General features: G+C 39.9%; 1 protein-coding gene across 1 annotated transcript; it reads right to left on the reverse strand.

Annotated features, from left to right (window-relative positions):
* Window positions 1–737: 737 nt before the first annotated feature.
* grk1a (G protein-coupled receptor kinase 1 a) lies at window positions 738–15,073 on the reverse strand. Its single transcript, XM_062068895.1, has 7 exons — window positions 14,238–15,073; window positions 11,907–12,034; window positions 8,907–9,064; window positions 8,755–8,838; window positions 8,505–8,629; window positions 3,836–4,037; window positions 738–1,466 (listed from the first exon to the last, which is right to left on the reverse strand). Exons 1-7 carry the CDS (start codon window positions 14,934–14,936, stop codon window positions 1,177–1,179), a joined length of 1,686 nt encoding a protein of 561 aa, XP_061924879.1. The 5' UTR covers window positions 14,937–15,073; the 3' UTR covers window positions 738–1,176.
* Window positions 15,074–18,255: the final 3,182 nt, after the last annotated feature.

An 18,255-nucleotide genomic window follows, 5' to 3' on the forward strand; every position in this document is an offset into this window, starting at 1 on the left:
CCGACAACTTTCTTCTTTGCTTGCTTGGCTTCCTTCTCCATAATGCAATGAACATGATTGAAACAGATTCACGAACACAGATGTCCAGAATACTGTGGAATTATGAAATGAAAACAGAGCTTTTTCCTATCGGCTTCAATGTGGAAGGCATACCCGTGTTCGCCGGGCTACGTCACGCGCATACGTCATCCGCAGAGGCGTTTCGAACCGGAAGTTTAGCGGCAAATTTAAAATGTCACTTTATAAGTTAACCCGGCCGTATTGGCATGTGTTATAATGTTAAGATTTCATCATTGATATATAAACTATCAGACTGCGTGGTCGGTAGTAGTGGGTTTCAGTAGGCCTTTAATCTTTAGTATTTACTTCAAGTTATTACAGTATGTCTCTATATGCTTTTTTAAAATGTATTATTACTTTTGGCCAAAGGGGGCGCATTCCAATTTCTTACACACACTTGTTATTTCATATGTTGACCAGAGGGGGAGCACGTTTAAAACCGTCACACAGTCAATTTGAAAAATCCCTCCTTTTTGGGATCACCCTAATTTTGATAGATTTCACCACCAGGGGTGCAAATGAGACAATCTCTATTAGATGCAATGGTTTTCCGTATTGGAACCATGATTTATGTCCTAACTTGTTCACCGGTCCTCATATTGACGATACTTTTCCTTGATGTCTCAAGAAGGGTAGAAATACAAAAGAGAGAGAAAGAGAAAGAGAAAGAGAAAGAGAAAGAGAAAGAGAAAGAGAAAGAGAGAATACATGTTCTCCTACATGTGTTATTGCACCACTGGTCTGCATCTTGGTCCGTATAGGACTCACATTCGCCGAACCGCAGCAGAGTTTACTTGCAAGTGGTCTCGGTCCACTTGCTTAGTGCACATTAGGATTCATATGAAGGTGTTCTTAATTATGCCAGCAGAGCAAACACAGTCTTTGTTTAACCAAAGCAAACGTGACAGGTGTGAACGCAGCCTTCATAGTTGCAAAGAGTACAGTAAAGAGTACAGTCGAGGAATAACTAAGGAAAGTCAATATTTTACAGTAATGGGAAGAAGAAATAGGGAGAAATATTGAGAAGAAAGAGGAAAGGATAGCGGTGAGAGATGGGCCTCCACGCATCTCCTGCGATGCCACAAAGTCCGAAGGAGGCGGTCCTGAGCGAGGATATTAGGAGACGCAGCACGTAGAGGACTTGGGCTGCTCTAGTATGGACTCCCTGCGCAGGTCGTTGGGGACGCTGCCTTCAGGGCCCCACAAGTTCAGCTCCCCGTAAATTCCCATCTCGATCATCTCCTCCTGCCAGGGGATGGGGATGTTGCCCGAGGAGAACTCGTCAAAAAAGCTCTTGTCCGGGTCCTCCAGGGCGACTCCCTTGACCGAGGAAAAGGCGCCGACGTCGTCCAGACTTTTAGCGTACACCACTTTGGGGTCAGGGACGAACGGAGGAGGCAGGATGCCTGGGGGGGGGGGCGTAATATTTGCATATAAGGTACGGCACAACGGGGGAGAGGGGGAGGGCAGGAGGGGACCAGATCAGCATCCCTTTTGGACAATTTCAACAGACATTTAGTTTTAATAATAAACCATAATCAGAATAATAGATTCATTGGTAACACTTTAGTATGGGGAACATATTCACCATTAATTAGTTGCTTATTAACATGCAAAGTAGTAACATATTGGCTCTTAATTAGTCATTACTAAGTACTTATTAATGCCTTATTCTGCATGGCCTTATTATACAACCAGTAAGCCATTAACTAAGAGTCTTCCCTCAATAACCTCAGAATTATTGCTTATTAGTACTAACTAAGGAAGTTGTTGTATATGATTCTCCCTTTAATACCACTTAATGAATATGGTCTGTTCTTACATAACAAAACACAAAACTACAATAACCCTAACCCTAACCCTTAAGTCTTTGTTACTTACAATATGTTCCCCTAGTGTCCAAATAACTCTAAATTAAGTGTTTGTTACTTAGAATATGTTCCCCATACTAAAGTGTTACTGATTTATTTTTTAATGGAGACCTAATTCATTGTACTCATTGAAAATACTTTGACTCAAAAATGACTCATTTCTAATCCTTGGTTTGTCTACAGCAGGGGTGTCAAATTTATTTTAGATCGGGGGCCACATTGAGAAAAATCTACTCCCAAGTGGGCCGGACTGATAAAATCACAGCACAATAACTTAAAAATAAAGACAACTTCAGAATGTTTTGTTTGTTTAAAAATAGAACAAGCACATTCTGAAATTGTACACATCTTGTTGGGGTTTTATTACACTTACATGTTGCGGTTAATAGTATTCTATCTTCATTTGTCGTTATTTATATTTTCTGAATAAATGATGTGATAATGTTCATCAATCAACTCATTGGTGTTAATTTTCAATCTATCAGGATAAAAAAATTATATCAAAATCAAATTACAGTATGTTATTTATGTAGTTTGCTAATTTTCCTCGACTGAAGTACTAACATCATGTGGTTTATTTTGTACATGTGTAGCATCATCTACAAAGATACAAATAATTGCTATTGCGACATCCAGTGGACACATTTAGAACAGCTGTTTTTTTCATTCAAAAATTACAGGTTCATTTTTATACTTAGCAAACTCATCCCGCGGGCCAGATAAAACCTCTTCACGGGCCTGATCCGGCCCTCGGGCCGTACGTTTGACACCCCTGATTTACAGTATATACACAATATATTTTATTATTATTATGAACTATTAAATGTGTTACAATTACGTTTCAAAATGAAAAACATTTATTCAAATTGTCCACACGTTTAAGTTAGGACTTTGGGAAGGCCATCCTAAAACCTTAATTCTAGCCTGATTCAGCCATTCCTTTGCCACTTTTGACGTGTGTTTGGGGTCATTGTCCTGTTGGAACACCCAACTGCGCCCAAGACCCAACCTCCGGGCTGATGACTTTAGGTTGTCCTGAAGAATTTGGAGGTAATCCTCCTTTTTCATTGTCCCATCTACTCTCTGTAAAGCACCAGTTCCTTTGGCAGAAAAACAGGCCCAGAGTATAATACTACCACCACCATGCTTGACGGTAGACCTGGTGTTCCTGGGATTAAAGGCCTCACCTTTTCTCCTCCAAACATATTGCTGGGTATTGTGGCCAAACAGCTCAATTTGTGTTTCATCTGACCACAGAACTTTCCTTCAGAGGGTCTTATCTTTGTCCATGTGATGTCAGATGAAGGTTTTAGAATGGCCTTCCCAAAGACAATGCTCAAGAAACAAGTCCATGTCAGAAAACCAACAAATTTAGCTGAACTGCACCAATTTTGTCAAGAGGAGTGGTCAAAAATTAAACCAGAAGCTTGCCAGAAGCTTGTGGATGGCTACCAAAAGCGCCTTATTGCAGTGAAACTTGCCAAGGGACATGTAACCAAATATTAACATTGCTGTATGTATACTTTTGACCCAGCAGATTTGCTCACATTTTCAGTAGACCCATAATAAATTCATAAAAGAACCAAACTTCATGAATGTTTTTTGTGACCAACAAGTATGTGCTCCAATCACTATCACAAAAACATAAGAGTTGTAGAAATTATTGGAAACTCATGACAGCCATGACATTATGTCCTTTACAAGCATATGTAAACTTTTGACCACGACTGTACTTTTACATAGTAAGTACTATTATGGGCATATTTTAACAATCAAATGTGATCTGTCCATGGTGCGCCAAAAGTGGCCAAAATGAGGCATTAATTGAACACTAATGAACAACATGCTTATTCTTGATGTTGCTAAGGGGACCCCAGTATCATGAAGAGTGGAAGTGATGGTACCTGCGTTCAGCTTCCTCCAGTTGATGTCACGAAAGAAAGGATGCGCCCTGATCTCGTCACAGCTCCCGTTCTTGAAGCCCATCCTCTTCTCCACTTCTTTAGCCAGCAGCGCGCTGCACAGGGACTTGGCGTTGTCACTGAAGCTGTCCGTGTAGACCACCTGGCGGGTCAGTACTCGCTCTTTCATCTCCTCACGTTCCAGCTGAATAGCCCGCACACAAAACACAGCCATTTAAAAGTAGTACTAGCCATCCCGCTTGTCCCTTTCAGGGTCGCGGGGGGGTGCTGGAGCCTATCTAATAAGTTTAAATTTTATTGCTGTCCAATGAGTATCTGTTTTAGTCAGACTAATGACACTTTTGAATTTGGATTAATCACAGGTTATTACTCGCTTGCATAATTTAAAATAACTTCACAAAATAGCCCAATATTTGATCACAAATGCAATTTCATAATGCAGTGTCAAAACCTTTTTGAACTCGGGACCCAACATTTCCACGACAGAGGGGCCCGGATCCCACTCAAATATTAACACTCACTGACTTAGTCATTTTGCTCTTGATTTAACCCTATTCAATAACTATAAGTTAAATAAACCTAAATAAGACTTGTCAAATGATATGAAAGCATGTGTTAATCACAAAGATGATTATCAAGCTTTAGGGCAAGCTGATTATAACAATAAATACTAATCAAAGTTAATGCACAATAAAAGACTCATAAAACTATTGAAAAATTAGCATCTAATTACACAATGCTAAAATCCAAACATTCTAACTGGATTAATAATAACAAATATGTTTCTTAACCTCTTAAGGCCCAAGCTGTTTGTTTATTTATCTTTGCTATTTGGGCTTATTGGACCCTAATTAGAATAAAAACTAAAAATCATCTTTTGATATGATGTACTTAGTCCATAAGTACACAAACGTGTACTTCATGTTTAGTGACATGCTAATTCCTATTTTTACACTTTTTTTCCCCAAATTCCATTGTATGTTATACTCTTCTGACACCACCACATAGCAGTATAAGTGTCCACATAAGCGGCCATAAGAACCCAATTCAGTAGTGTACACAATTTTGGAAATAAGAGCAAAAGGGTGCTGTCCACGCATGTGGCCACTAAGCCTTTAGAGGTTTTAAATAAACTGTCAATAAAACTGAAAGGCAAATGAAAATACTTTTCGGTCATCATTTTTGCTCTTAACGGACCACAGCTGAAAAACAGTTATTTCAACATTTAGTTGCTCCAAAACATGGTAATAGTATCTAAAGTCCCGTCAGGGTTTATTTTGGAGTGAAATTTGCAAGTGAGTCTCCTCACTCATCTCTGCGTATGCATTGATTAAAGTTAAAGTTAAAGTACCAATGATTGTCCCACACACACACTAGGTGTGGCGAAATTATCCTCTGCATTTGACCCATCACCCTTGATCACCCCTTGGGAGGTGAGGGGAGCAGTGGGCAGCAGCGATCTGATCACTAACCGCATAACAACCCTCAGCGTTTGAGGTAACCACCCACGGTTAAGGCAAAATAAATTGCGTGTTTAATCTGCGTATATACAAAACCCAAAACCAGCGAAGTTGGCACGTTGTGTAATTCGTAAATAAAAACAGAATACAATGATTTGCAAATCCTTTTCAACTTATATTCAATTGAATAGACTGCAAATACAAGATATTTAATGTTGGAACTGAGAAACTTCTTCTTTTTTTAATAATAATAATAATCCTTAACTTAGAATTTAATGGCAGCAACACATTGCAAAAGAGTTGTCACAGGGGCATTTTTACGACTGTGTTACATGGCCTTTCCTTTTAACAACACTCAGTAAACGTTTGTGAACTGAGGAGACCAATTTTTGAAGCTTTTCGGGTGGAATTCTTTCCCATTCTTGCTTGATGTACAGCTTAAGTTGTTCAACAGTCCGGGGTCTCCGTTGTCGTATTTTTGGCTTCATAATGCACCACAGGTCTGGACTACAGGCAGGCCAGTCTAGTACCCGCACTCTTTTACTCTGAAGCTGTTGTTACACGTGTCTTGTTATTGTCTTGCTGAAATAAGCAGGGGCGTCCATGATAACGTTGCTTGGATGGCAACATATGTTGCTCCAAAACCTGTATGTACCTTTCAGCATTAATGGTGCCTTCACAGATGTGTAAGTTACACATACCTTGGGCACTAATACACCCCCATACCATCACAGATGCTGGCTTTTGAACTTTGCACCTATAACAATCCGGATGGTCCATTTCCTCTTTGTTCCGGAGGACACAACATCCACAGTTTCCAAAAACAATTTGAAATGTGGACTCGTCAGACCACAGAACACTTTTCCACTTTGCATCAGTCCTTCTTAGATGAGCTCTGGCCCAGCGAAGCCGGTGGCGTTTCTGGGTGTTGTTGATAAATGGCTTTCGCTTTGCATAGTAGAGTTTTAACCTGCACTTACAGATGTAGCGACGAACTGTAGTTAATGACAGTGGTTTTCTGAAGTGTTCCTGAGCCCATGTGGTGATATCCTTTACACACTGATGTCACTTTTTGATGCAGTATCGCCTGAGGGATCGAAGGTTCATAATATGATCGCTTATGTGCAGTGATTTCTCCAGATTCTCAGATCCTTTTTTCGGCGTGGCGAAGTTGGTAGAGTGGCCGTGCCAGCAATCGGAGGGTTGCTGGTTACTGGGGTTCAATCCCCACCTTCTACCATCCTAGTCACGTCCGTTGTGTCCTTGGGCAAGACACTTTACCCTTGCTCCTGATGGCTGCTGGTTAGCGCCTTGCATGGCTGCTCCCGCCATCAGTGTGTGAATGTGTGTGTGAATGGGTGAATGTGGAAATACTGTCAAAGCGCTTTGGGTACCTTGAAGGTAGAAAAGCGCTATACAAGTATAACCCATTTATTTATCATTTATATTACAGACCGTAGATGGTAAAATCCCTAAATTCCTTGCAAAAGCTCATTGAGAAATGTTGTTCTTAAACTGTTCGACAATTTGCTCACGCATTTGTTGACAAAGTGGTGACCCTCGCCCCATCCTTGTTTGTGAATGACTGAGCATTTCATGGAATCTACTTTTATACCCAATCATGGCACCCACCTGTTCCCAATTAGCCTGTTCACCTGTGGGATGTTCCAAATAAGTGTTTGATGAGCATTCCTTAACTTTCTCAGTCTTTTTTTCCCACTTGTGCCAGCTTTTTTGAAACATGTTGCAGGCATCAAATTCCAAATGAGCTAATATTTGCAAAAAATAAAGTTTTCCAGTTTGAACGTTAAGTATCTTGTCTTTGCAGTCTATTCAATTGAATATAGGTTGAAAAGGATTTGCTGCTCCTCCACATCGAGAGGAGCCAGATGAGGTGGTTCGGGCATCTGGTCAGGATGCCACCCGAACGCCTCCCTAGGGAGGTGTTTAGGGCACGTCCGACCTGTAGGAGGCCACGGGGAAGACCCAGGACACGTTGGGAAGACTATCTCTCCCGGCTGGCCTGGGAACGCCTCTGGATCCCCCGGGAGGAGCTGGACGAAGTGGCTGGGGAGAGGGAAGTCTGGGCTTCCCTGCTTAGGCTGCTGCCCCCGCGACCCGACCTCGGATAAGCGGAAGAAGATGGATGGATGGATTCTTTTTTTATTTACGATTTACACAACGTGCCAACTTCCCTGGTTTTGGGGTTTGTACAAGATTAATGCGATCATTTTTTGTCATCAATCACCCGAGTTAACTCTTATTTTCGACAGTTGTAGTTTATATACAGTTTACATACATAAAGAACATATTGTTTGTACAACTCTTAGTTTTGACATCACATGGACAAAGATAAGACCTTCTGGAGGAAAGTTCTGTGGTCAGATGAAACAAAAATTGAGCTGTTTGGCCACAATACCCAGCAATATGTTTTTCGAGTAGAAAAGGTGAGGCCTTTTAATCCCATGAACACCACTCCTACCGTCAAGCATGGTGGTGGTAGTATTATACTCTGGGCCTGTTTTGCTGCCAATGGAACTGGTGCTTTACAGAGGGTAATTGGGCCAATGAAAAAGGAGAATTACCTCCAAATTCTTCAGGACAACCTAAAATCATCAGCCCAGAGGTTGGGTCTTGGGCACAGTTGGGTGTTCCAACAGGACAATGACCCCAAACACATGTCAAAAGTGGTAAAGGAATGGCTAGATCAGGTTAGACTTAAGGTTTTAGAATGGCCTTCCCAAAGTCCTGACTTAAACGTGTGGACAATGCTGAAGTCCATGTCAGAAAACCAACAAATTTAGCTGAACTGCAGCAATTTTGTCAAGAAGAAGGGTCAAAAACTCAACCAGAAGCTTGCCAAAAGCTTGTGGATGGCTACCAAAAGCGCCTTATTGCAGTGAAACTTGCCAAGGGACATGTAACCAAATATTAACATTGCTGTATGTATACTTTTGACCCAGCAGATTTGGTCATATTTTCAGTAGACCCATAATCAATTCATAAAAGTATCAAACTTCATGTTTTTTGTGACAAACAAGTATGTGCTCCAATCACTGTATCGCAAAAAAAAATAAAGAGTTGTAGAAATTATTGGAATCTCAAGACAGACAGCCATGACATTATGTTCTTTACAAGTGTATGTAAACTTTCGACCATGACTGTATATATATTTTTTGTCATTAACAAACCTTCTCCCCTCGGTTTCTGAATGGATTCTTGGCTGCTATGAACTCGAACAAGGTCACTCCCAGAGTGTAGTAGTCCACTGACATGTCATACTTCTCTCCTTTCAGCATCTCTGGAGGCATGTACCCTGCAATCAAACAAAACAAAAACCTACCAGCAGACTGTTGGGAGTAAGGCAGACAACCTTGCCTAATTGCTAATATTGTGCAGTTACAGTATAATGAATGTAAGTAAATATGGCGCGGTAGTTACCTGGCGTTCCAGCGTAGCCTTTAGTCATGGTTTTTCCCTCTTTCAACTCCACGGCGAGGCCCAGATCAGATATGCGTACGTTTCCTGCTCGGAGAACCTTCGATCAGTTTAAATGACAACGAGGGAGAATCCCAACAAAGTCGATTTCTGACCGTCGTTATCGAGGAGAACGTTCTCAGGTTTGAGATCTCTGTAGATGATTCTCTTCTGGTGAAGATGCTCCAAGCCTTGGATGATCTGTGCGGCGTAAAAACAAGCTCTGGGCTCGTCGAAGCCCGGGTTGTTCTCATCCACCAAGTAGATGTGGTACCTAGCAGGGAAGACAATACGAACACATGTCACCATTTTGTTCAGATCACATTCACATTTTTTGTGTTTGTACTGAAGGGCCAAAAGATGTACATCTCAGTCGTTTTCTCAGAGCATTGACTTGATCTCAACAGCGACTGTTCAGTTTGTCTTCCAAGACGTTTCGCCTCTCATCCGAGTAGGTTTTATCACTTTATGTGAACAGACTTAGATGGGACAGCTCTAGTCCAAATCTTCGCAATACCGTGTTGGTTAAAAAAAAAAATTCTGAGTTTCTCAGATAGATCCGACAGATATGGCAGTTTTGTGTCGCTCATAATAAAATTAGATACTTTGAACCTGGCACCAGGCTGTCAGACTAGAGCTTTCCTACCCAAGTCTGAGCATGAACTGATGAAGCCTGTTTGGATGAGAGTCAAAACATTTTCTAACACATTCGGAACAGAAGTTCCAGAAGTTGGCGATTTTATTTGAGCTGACCTATTTTTAACACTTATAGTACATCATTAACAACTTAATAGGCATCAATACTGGCTACCCACTAGAGGGCAGTATTTTTTCCAATATGTATTATACACTACAATAAATACAGAGCAGTGTTTGTGTGTGCATCTTGTTTCAATGAAAATGTATATTTAGTCTGCCTAGCAATAAGTGACTTAACACTACAGTCAATTCTGTGGATCTATGTTTGTAAGTGGATTATACTTGCTTTGACACTATTTGCTTATTCACCCATTCACACACTGATGGCAGGAGCTGTATTGCAAGGCCCAAGTGTCTTCCCCAAGGACACAAGGGATGTGACTAGGATGGCTGACGCTGGCATGGCCGCTCTACCACCCGAGCCACGCCATTCGTAACTCTACAAGACGGCCTTTGGGCCATGCCAACAAAAATAAAATATTAACTGTAGAATCCTTTCTTTTTTTTGCAATGGGTCCTGTGCACTGAACTGATTGCATATTTATTAAATGTAATTTAAAAAATATAACTACCTTGAACACTGCAATAATGTCATTTCTTGCCTTTTTAAAAAAAAAATGTTTAGACTTTTCCATGAAATATAATAATTTTATTTTGTTTGAAAATGTATCTTACTCCTTATCTCAATCACTATTTATTTTCTTTAAAAATGTTAAAATTCCCATTTTAGGTGTGTTACTGGGTTTTCAGTCAGTCCTGTTACCAAAACATATTTCCCCCTCTGAAAATGTTGATATAATAATATTCCACACGGAACAAGGTCAAACTGTTATTTTTCTGTGTATCTTAACCATGAATGGGGGCGGGGACACAATATCAGCACAGTCCTGTTACAAATTATTTTTTGTTATAAAATATATTTTTTGTTAAAACACCGTATGCTGGGGTTCTAAAACTTTTTGACCTCTGGGTCCAACTTCTTCACGACAGACAGGCCGCAGCCCACTCAAATATTAACACTGAAGTACTAATCTTAAGTGTATCAATAATGATATCTAACTGACATACAGTTTACAACCTTGTCAGATTATATGAAAGCGTTCGTTAATAATAAAGATTTTTATCTATTTAACACATAACTTTAAGGCTTAGGTCAGGCTGGTTAAAAAAATGAATACTAATCAATTATACTGCATAAATAGAGACTCATAAAAACTGACAAAAAAAATATTTACATACAATTATGTTGTGCTAAAATAAACAAAATAATGAATGTTTCTGAACTTAACTGTCGATGAATTTTAAATGCAAATGAAAACTTTAGTCATTATTTTTGCGCTTAAGAAACTTCTCTGTGACTTTAGCTCCAGACTTCTTCTGTTTGTTTGAGATTGTCATTATCTGTGCCCTGGACCTCTGGCCAGGGAGTCGCCGGAAACCGTCGTACTTATTAGATGGTGCGGAGTGTCTAAATCCGTGAGTTTTAGGTGTATCTGTACAAAATGAATTACAGAGCTAGCCTAAAACGTTAGCATGCACACATTAAAATGCTAACACTTAGCATGTCTCCCACGTCAAGTAACCCGGCTGTAAGGTGCATGGCTTCGGAAATAGAGAAAAAAAGTGTAAACGTAGATGAAAAATGTGCATGTTTAAGTTAGCTGGCTAGCATGCTATCATTTGCATGCTAAAAGTTAACAAGTGTCACATACCAAGTAATATGACTCTGGGGTAAATGCTAGCAAAACTAGCTCAAAAAGTTAGCTAATGTTAGCATGCTAGCAAGCTAACGTGACCATAATAAAAGTTAGCATGTGTCACATGCCAAGTTATATGATTTAAAAAATTTTAAAAAAAATTAAAAAAATTAAAAATAGCTAAAAAAGTTAGCACTTTAAGGTTATCATGCTAACATAAGCATGATAGCAGTTAACAAGTGTCACATACCAAGTTATATGACTGGAAGGTAAACGGTTGCAAAATTAGCTCAAAAAGCTAGCACGCTAACATAAAAAAACATACAGTTAGCATGTTTCAAATACTAAGGTATATGACTCTGCATTTGACCCATCACCCTTGATCACCCCCTGGGATGTGAGGGGAGCAGTGAGCAGCAGCGGTGGCCGCGCCCGGGAATCATTTTTGGTGATTTAACCCCCAATTCCAACCCTTGATGCTGAGTGCCAAGCAGGGAGGTAATGGGTCCCATTTTTATAGTCTTTGGTATGACTGAGACGAGGAGCAGACCTTTAAGGCGTGAGTGTCAGCATATTTTGGCGAGTATTGTGAAATATATGCGCTGGAAATACGCAGATTTGAGATGTTGAAAATCAATGCTCTTTTACAGACAATTGCGAGCCTCAATGGGCTGATTTGTTCACGTTTGCGCTTCAAGATGCAAGAATGCACAACATTACTTGAGATCTCCTCCGTTCATGATGGTCATGACAAGACAAAGCTCCTCCTTTGTCTGGAAAGCGTACGCCAGCGACACAATGAAGCGACTGTGGACCTTCTCCAGGATCCTCTTCTCCACCATCGCCCCCTAGGGGAAGGAGAGCGGAGAGGGTTTTAGAACTACAGGTCATCATCACCTTGCGCTTAAAGCACTTTGCGATAATCAGACGAGTCAAGGGCGAGATATAACTGTGCCAAGCAGTTCCATTCTGAAGAGCTTTTGTGTAGAGCTCCCCGTAATCGCTCAATCCCTCGTCTTAGTGTTTAATACTGCAGGGACAAAGATGATTAGCAGCAATAACAAAAACTGCTGTACATATATGTATTATTGTTCTTGAGCGATAAAAAATAAATAGTAGCTAAACAAGTAAGGAGAATAAAACTATGCAGAGAAGGGATTCTCAAACTGTGGCACGTGTACCACTAGTGGTACGCGAGCCCCGTCTAGTGGCACGCCAAAGATTTGATTCATTATTTAAGCAGTGTTTTATTTTCCTAATTTCAAAGACAGTGTTACTGTTCAAGCTGTAATGTTAGTGTCCAAAATATCATATATACCTGTTTTTAATGAATACCTAGGCCTACTACGCTACTGTATTTCATCGTTGGTCATTATGGTGGCAAAAGGTTTTCCGAGGTGGTACTTGGTGAAAAAAGTTTGACATGACAACCACTGATGTAGAGTAAAGTTACAGAACGAGGTAAGGATTGTGCACCCTAAAGTCCAAAACGGGCAATACATGTGTTCATTATGTGATGACTGCTAAGTTTGAAGGTTAGCGGTCTAAAATTATGCACAAGAGTTGTTTTTTTTAAGAAATGGCACTGTTTCTGATTGCAACATTGTTAGTATAGGATATGAAATAAAGCATATACACTTTCTCTTAAGAACTCCCATTATAACTGCTATTTATAATCCTGGTATATCAGTATGCTTTTTACATGAAAATCGAATGAGTGTCATTCTAGCTGAATGGAAAAACATGCAACTTGTGTTTCGGGGCAATTGCGCCCCTTAACCACAAGGTGGCATCAGAAAACCATGAGCATAATTCTCTGAGCTTTGATAAGCGTAAATGAGTTAAACTGCCATTAAACCACTGAAATGCAATGAAAATGATCTTGGGAGGTTATACAAAACATAGCATGCATATATACACACATACATATACACATACATATATATGTGTATATATATATGTGTATATATATATATATATATATACACATATATATACATATATATATATATATATATATATACATATATATATACATATACGTATATATATACATATACATATATATATACATGTACATATATATATACATGTACATATATATATATATACGTATATATATACATATACATATATATATACATGTACATATATATATATATACATATACACATACATATACACACAAGTATATATATATATATATATATATATATATATATATATATATATATATATATATATATATATATATATATATATATATATATATATATATATATATATATACTTGTACAGTACAGGCCAAAAGTTTGAACACACCTTCTCATTTCAATGTGTTTTCTTTATTTTCATGACTATTTACATTGTAGATTGTCACTGAATGCATCAAAACTATGACACCTGTGAAGTGAAAACCCTTTCAGGTGACTTACCTCTTGAAACTCATCGAGAGAATGCAAAACAGTAATCAGAGCAAAGGATGGCTATTTTGAAGAAACTAGAGTATAAAACATGTTTTCAATTATTTCACCTTTTATATACTGTTATTTACATAACTCCACATGTGTTCATTCATAGTTTTGATGCATTCGGTGACAATCTACAATGTAAATAGTCATGGAAATAAAGAAAACGCATTGAATGAGAAAGTGTGTCCAAACATATATATATATATATATATATATATATATATATATATATATATATATATATATATATATATATATATATATATATATATATATATATATATATATATATATACATACATACATACAGGTGATAAAACATAAAAAGATCAAATAACTTCATATCAATAAATAGATCTGAAGTTGTTAAATGATTTCAAGCATGGAAAATACATTTTTGGATCCTAAGAGTAAGTGTGTATAGTCAATCTTAAGGTTGCACAAGAGTTAATTTAACATGAGCCTCTTTAATAAGCGGTAAATAGTGTTAACAATCTTAGATTCAAAGGTACGGATCAAAAATATTTATTTTTCACAACACTGCAGGAGAAGATACAACTCGGGGGGTTGTGGGTATTACCTCATAGCCTTTCCTTTTCTTCAGCCTCTTCTTGTTGATTTTCTTACAGGCGTAAAGTTTTCCCGTGGCTTTCATCTGACACGCCGACACCTCGCCAAAGCCTCCTTTCCCGAGCACACGAAAGTCCAGGAACCAGTCCACGTCCATAGGTTGCATCTCCAGCCACTTCCACTGGAGGAACCTCTTCAGGTACATGCTCTCCAGGAAGAAAGCGTAGGGCGCCTCTCGCAAATAGTCCAGCGTCGTGGCCAAAGTCGCCGTGAACAAGTCGTCCCCTGCGGCCTCCTGGGCCTCCTTCACCCTAGCTATGGTGGCCTCAGAGAGGAACGGGCAAAAGTGTTTGGCCGAGGGGTCCATGTAGCGTTGCACGATCTTGGAAGCCTTCTTGACTCGGTCCGAGTCCTCCGCCAGGTCATAGTCCTCGATGTCCCGCCAGAGACGACAGGCGCCGTGATACTCTTTGTTGGCGTCCAGGAACTCCCTGAAGAGGCGTTTGCCGATGGGCTGCTCCACGCAGACGCCGTCAAAACCCAAATCCAAGGTGTCCCTCAGTTCCTCACAGACCGTGATGTGAGGCAGCTTCAGGCGGGAGTGGTACTTCTTGTCCCGGGTCACCGCCGAATTGGATCCGTCAATGCTCCCGCGGGCGTTGATGTAGGCGGAATTTGCCACCACGGTGGTCAGCCCCCCGATATCCATTCTTGACGTTCAGGCCACGCAGAGGAGGGACATGGCAAGGCTGGGTGAGGAGACAGGGGGAGCACGGGAGAGAAATGTTGCCGACATACACACACACACACCTGAGTCAACACCTTTCCATAATCCCCTAACACCCTGATGCCCCAGACAATGAGTGCGAGCGAATGCTGGAACACGACCACACAAGGCTGCAGGGGACGCTTTCACAACCAGATTTTAGTCGCTTTGAAGTCGAGTCCTTCTTAAACTCGATCTTAGATAAAACTCATGCAAGACTATCTTCGAGTAAAATAAAACCAAAAAACAGTCGAAACAAACCCCTTTTTGGTTGAATTGCAATTGTAGTTTGTGCACTTTAAAAAACAGGTGAGGTGCATGCAGAGCAATAGTCAACGAATTTATTATACTCTTGTTTACAGTTCACGTTCAATATCTGAAAGTACCTAGTGGCCTCTTATGGATACTACCGGAATCCATAGCATTGAAAGCAGGGGTGTCAAACTCATTTTCTTTGAGGGCCACACCAGTTATGGCAAAAATAAATATATATTAATATAAATGTTATCTAGGGCAGCACGGTGGAAGAGGGGTTAGTGCGTCTGCCTCACAAAACGAAGGTCCTGAGTAGTCGTGAGTTCAATCCCGGCCTCGGGATCTTTCTGTGTGGAGTTTGCATGTCCTCCCCGTGACTGCGTGGGTTCCGTCCCGGGTACTCCGGCTTCCTCCCACCTCCAAAGACATGCACCTGGGGATATGTTGATTGGCAACACTAAATTGGCCCTAGTGTGTGAATGTGAGTGTGAATGTTGTCTATCTGTGTTGGCCCTGCGATGAGGTGGCGACTTGTCCAGGGTGTACCCCGCCTTCCGCCCGATTGTAGCTGAGATAGGCTCCAGCGCCCCCCGCGACCCCGAAGGGAATAAGCGGTAGAAAATGGATGGATGGATAAATGTTATCTAATTGAAATCTAATTGCGATTTCCTGCCAAAAATTGCGATGCCATTTGATTTGATTTATTTCAATGCATAAGACTGCTAAAATGAGTGAAGGTCATACCAATTTTAGACCGTCAAAGAACATGTTCTTGTCTTAAGTTGCCACAAAGCTTGTCTCATCGTCCCGTCCCCCGTCCCCGTTTCAAAATAAGTTGACATGTCTTGTGCTGCGGACACCTACCGGTAAGAAGTTTCTTTTCAGCCATTTTACACTGTCACCATTAAATCTTTTTGTAGATACTGTAAACCGGAGGTTCTTAACCTTTTTGACCTCGAGGCCCAACTTTTCCACTACACAGACCCACTCAAGTATTAACACTGAATTATTAATTTTACTCTTGATTTATTCAATAATTATATCAAACCCACTTACAGTTTACAAAATGGTAAATGGGTTATACTTGTATAGCGCTTTTCTACCTTCAAGGTACTCATAGCACTTCCCTGGGCCGGGATGCCTGCCGGCCAAGCCGAGGGTTCGGTGACACTTGCCTTTCGGTCAGCGCGCAAGCGGCTTGCCCAGGCCGTGGGCCGTCGCTCACGGCCCGAGGAGTCCCGCGTGACACGAACCAGGATCCCTCAAGTTGCTGGCACAGCCGCTCTATCAACCGAGCCACACCGCCCCCTTGTCAAATGATATGAAATATGTGTTAATTACAGAGATTATAATTTTACACATAAACCTTAGGTTTAGGTCAGGTTGGTTAGGAAAATAAGTACTAACCAAATATACGGCATAAGGGACTCAAATAACTGCAAATATACCTTCATAAAAAATTATGTGCTGAAATTAATCAACTAAATTCATTATTAATGTTTCACTACACTTTCAATAAAAATAAAGTGCCAATAACAATACAGCTTTACTTTAGTCAAAATGTTTGCACTTAAGAAACTTCTTTATGACTTTAGTTTCAGACTTCTTTTGTTCGTGACAGTCTGGTTTAAGATTAGCATTACTGCCACGAGTGTGGGAAAAGTGTATTACAACCAAGTTGTGCTGCGGCCCATAAAGACCACAGCTAAAAATATGCCTTGTAGAGGGCCGCTTGCGGCCTAACAATTGTTAAACACTAGTTTTAAGTAATACTGCACAGGACAGATGTCAAATTGAAGAACCAGGGGCCAGATTCTGCCACATCTGTTCATGTAGTAGCACTTAACCTTTCTAAATGCTTTTGTTTTTTTCAATTTTGTCTTTTAACTATCTGGTCATGCAGCAAATACTAAATTAGTTTACTATATATTGAAGATTTATTTAGTTAATAAATGTCACCAAGACTTTTGATTTTAAGGCAAGTTATCCATCAATTTGTACATAAAATATTTTAAGCAAATGCATTGGTACTTGTATAATATGATGAAAGGATGAAACATTAATATTCATGTATATTTACTGTTACAAGTGGCCTTCTGAGAAAAGCCTAATGTGATTAGCACACTGACTTGGTCGGCTGGAGCGCACAAACTTGCCGTTTTTTTTGATTGGCCAGCGGGCCAATGACGCAAAGTTCAACCATTCTGATTTTGAAGACGCAGCGAGAAAAAGAAGAAAAACATTAGCCACTTGCAGTTAGGTCATTGTAGTAGTTAAAACCTGATGACGAACACGGTACGCCACTCATCTGATTTATTTCAGTACAAACGGTCACTTGTGAGCAGGAAGAAGCACTACCTGATAAACACGGTTTGGTGCTTCAGTCAAATGACAGTTCTATTGGTCACATGTTTTTTTTTCTTTAACTGATACACACATCGGGGTACTAAGGGATACAGTATCAGTTCTTTCATTGATGCTTCTGTATCATTGATCCATTACTAATATTTCGCTAGATTGCATTGCTCATATTTTGCTGAGCAGCCAGACACTCCCTCTGACACATTTACTTCTATTTCCTGTTCTGATGGATGTTTACCATTACCCTTATTTTTAGTTTGCAACCTTTGGAAGTGGCCCTATAAAAAAAATAATAAAATAGCTTAAGAAAAAGAAAATTACTTGTGGTGTAAGTTTGATGCAAGCCATTTTTGAAATATTTAGTCATAGTACAAATCCAGACAGCACCTTTGCTGGTTGCACTAATTAACTGATTCCACTCCTTTGCTCCAAGACATGAACAACATATGACAATTTGAACCCAATATGACTCATATGGACCAATTAGAGAACTTTTTAAAAACAATCTAGATTTAATTTGAAAACTTATATTAGATTACAGAAAAAGGGTATTTGGAAGAAGTCAGTACATGTGTTGCTCAGTTTTAACAGGGAGATCTTTGAAAAGAGAACACAGACCTACACAACCACACGTTAGTCACATGGA

Source organism: Entelurus aequoreus, linkage group LG14 (genome assembly GCF_033978785.1).
Source record: "Entelurus aequoreus isolate RoL-2023_Sb linkage group LG14, RoL_Eaeq_v1.1, whole genome shotgun sequence".
NCBI lineage: Eukaryota > Metazoa > Chordata > Actinopteri > Syngnathiformes > Syngnathidae > Entelurus > Entelurus aequoreus.

Excerpts from the sequence above, each read along its gene's own strand:
- grk1a (XM_062068895.1), bottom strand. The coding sequence starts at position 14,936 with ATGGATATCGGGGGGCTGACCACCGTGGTGGCAAATTCCGCCTACATC. Across the intron at positions 8,839-8,906 it reads CGTTCTCCTCGATAACGACG|GAAACGTACGCATATCTGAT; the intron begins GTCAGAAATCGA and ends TTCTCCGAGCAG. Across the intron at positions 8,630-8,754 it reads AGGCTACGCTGGAACGCCAG|GGTACATGCCTCCAGAGATG; the intron begins GTAACTACCGCG and ends GTTTGATTGCAG.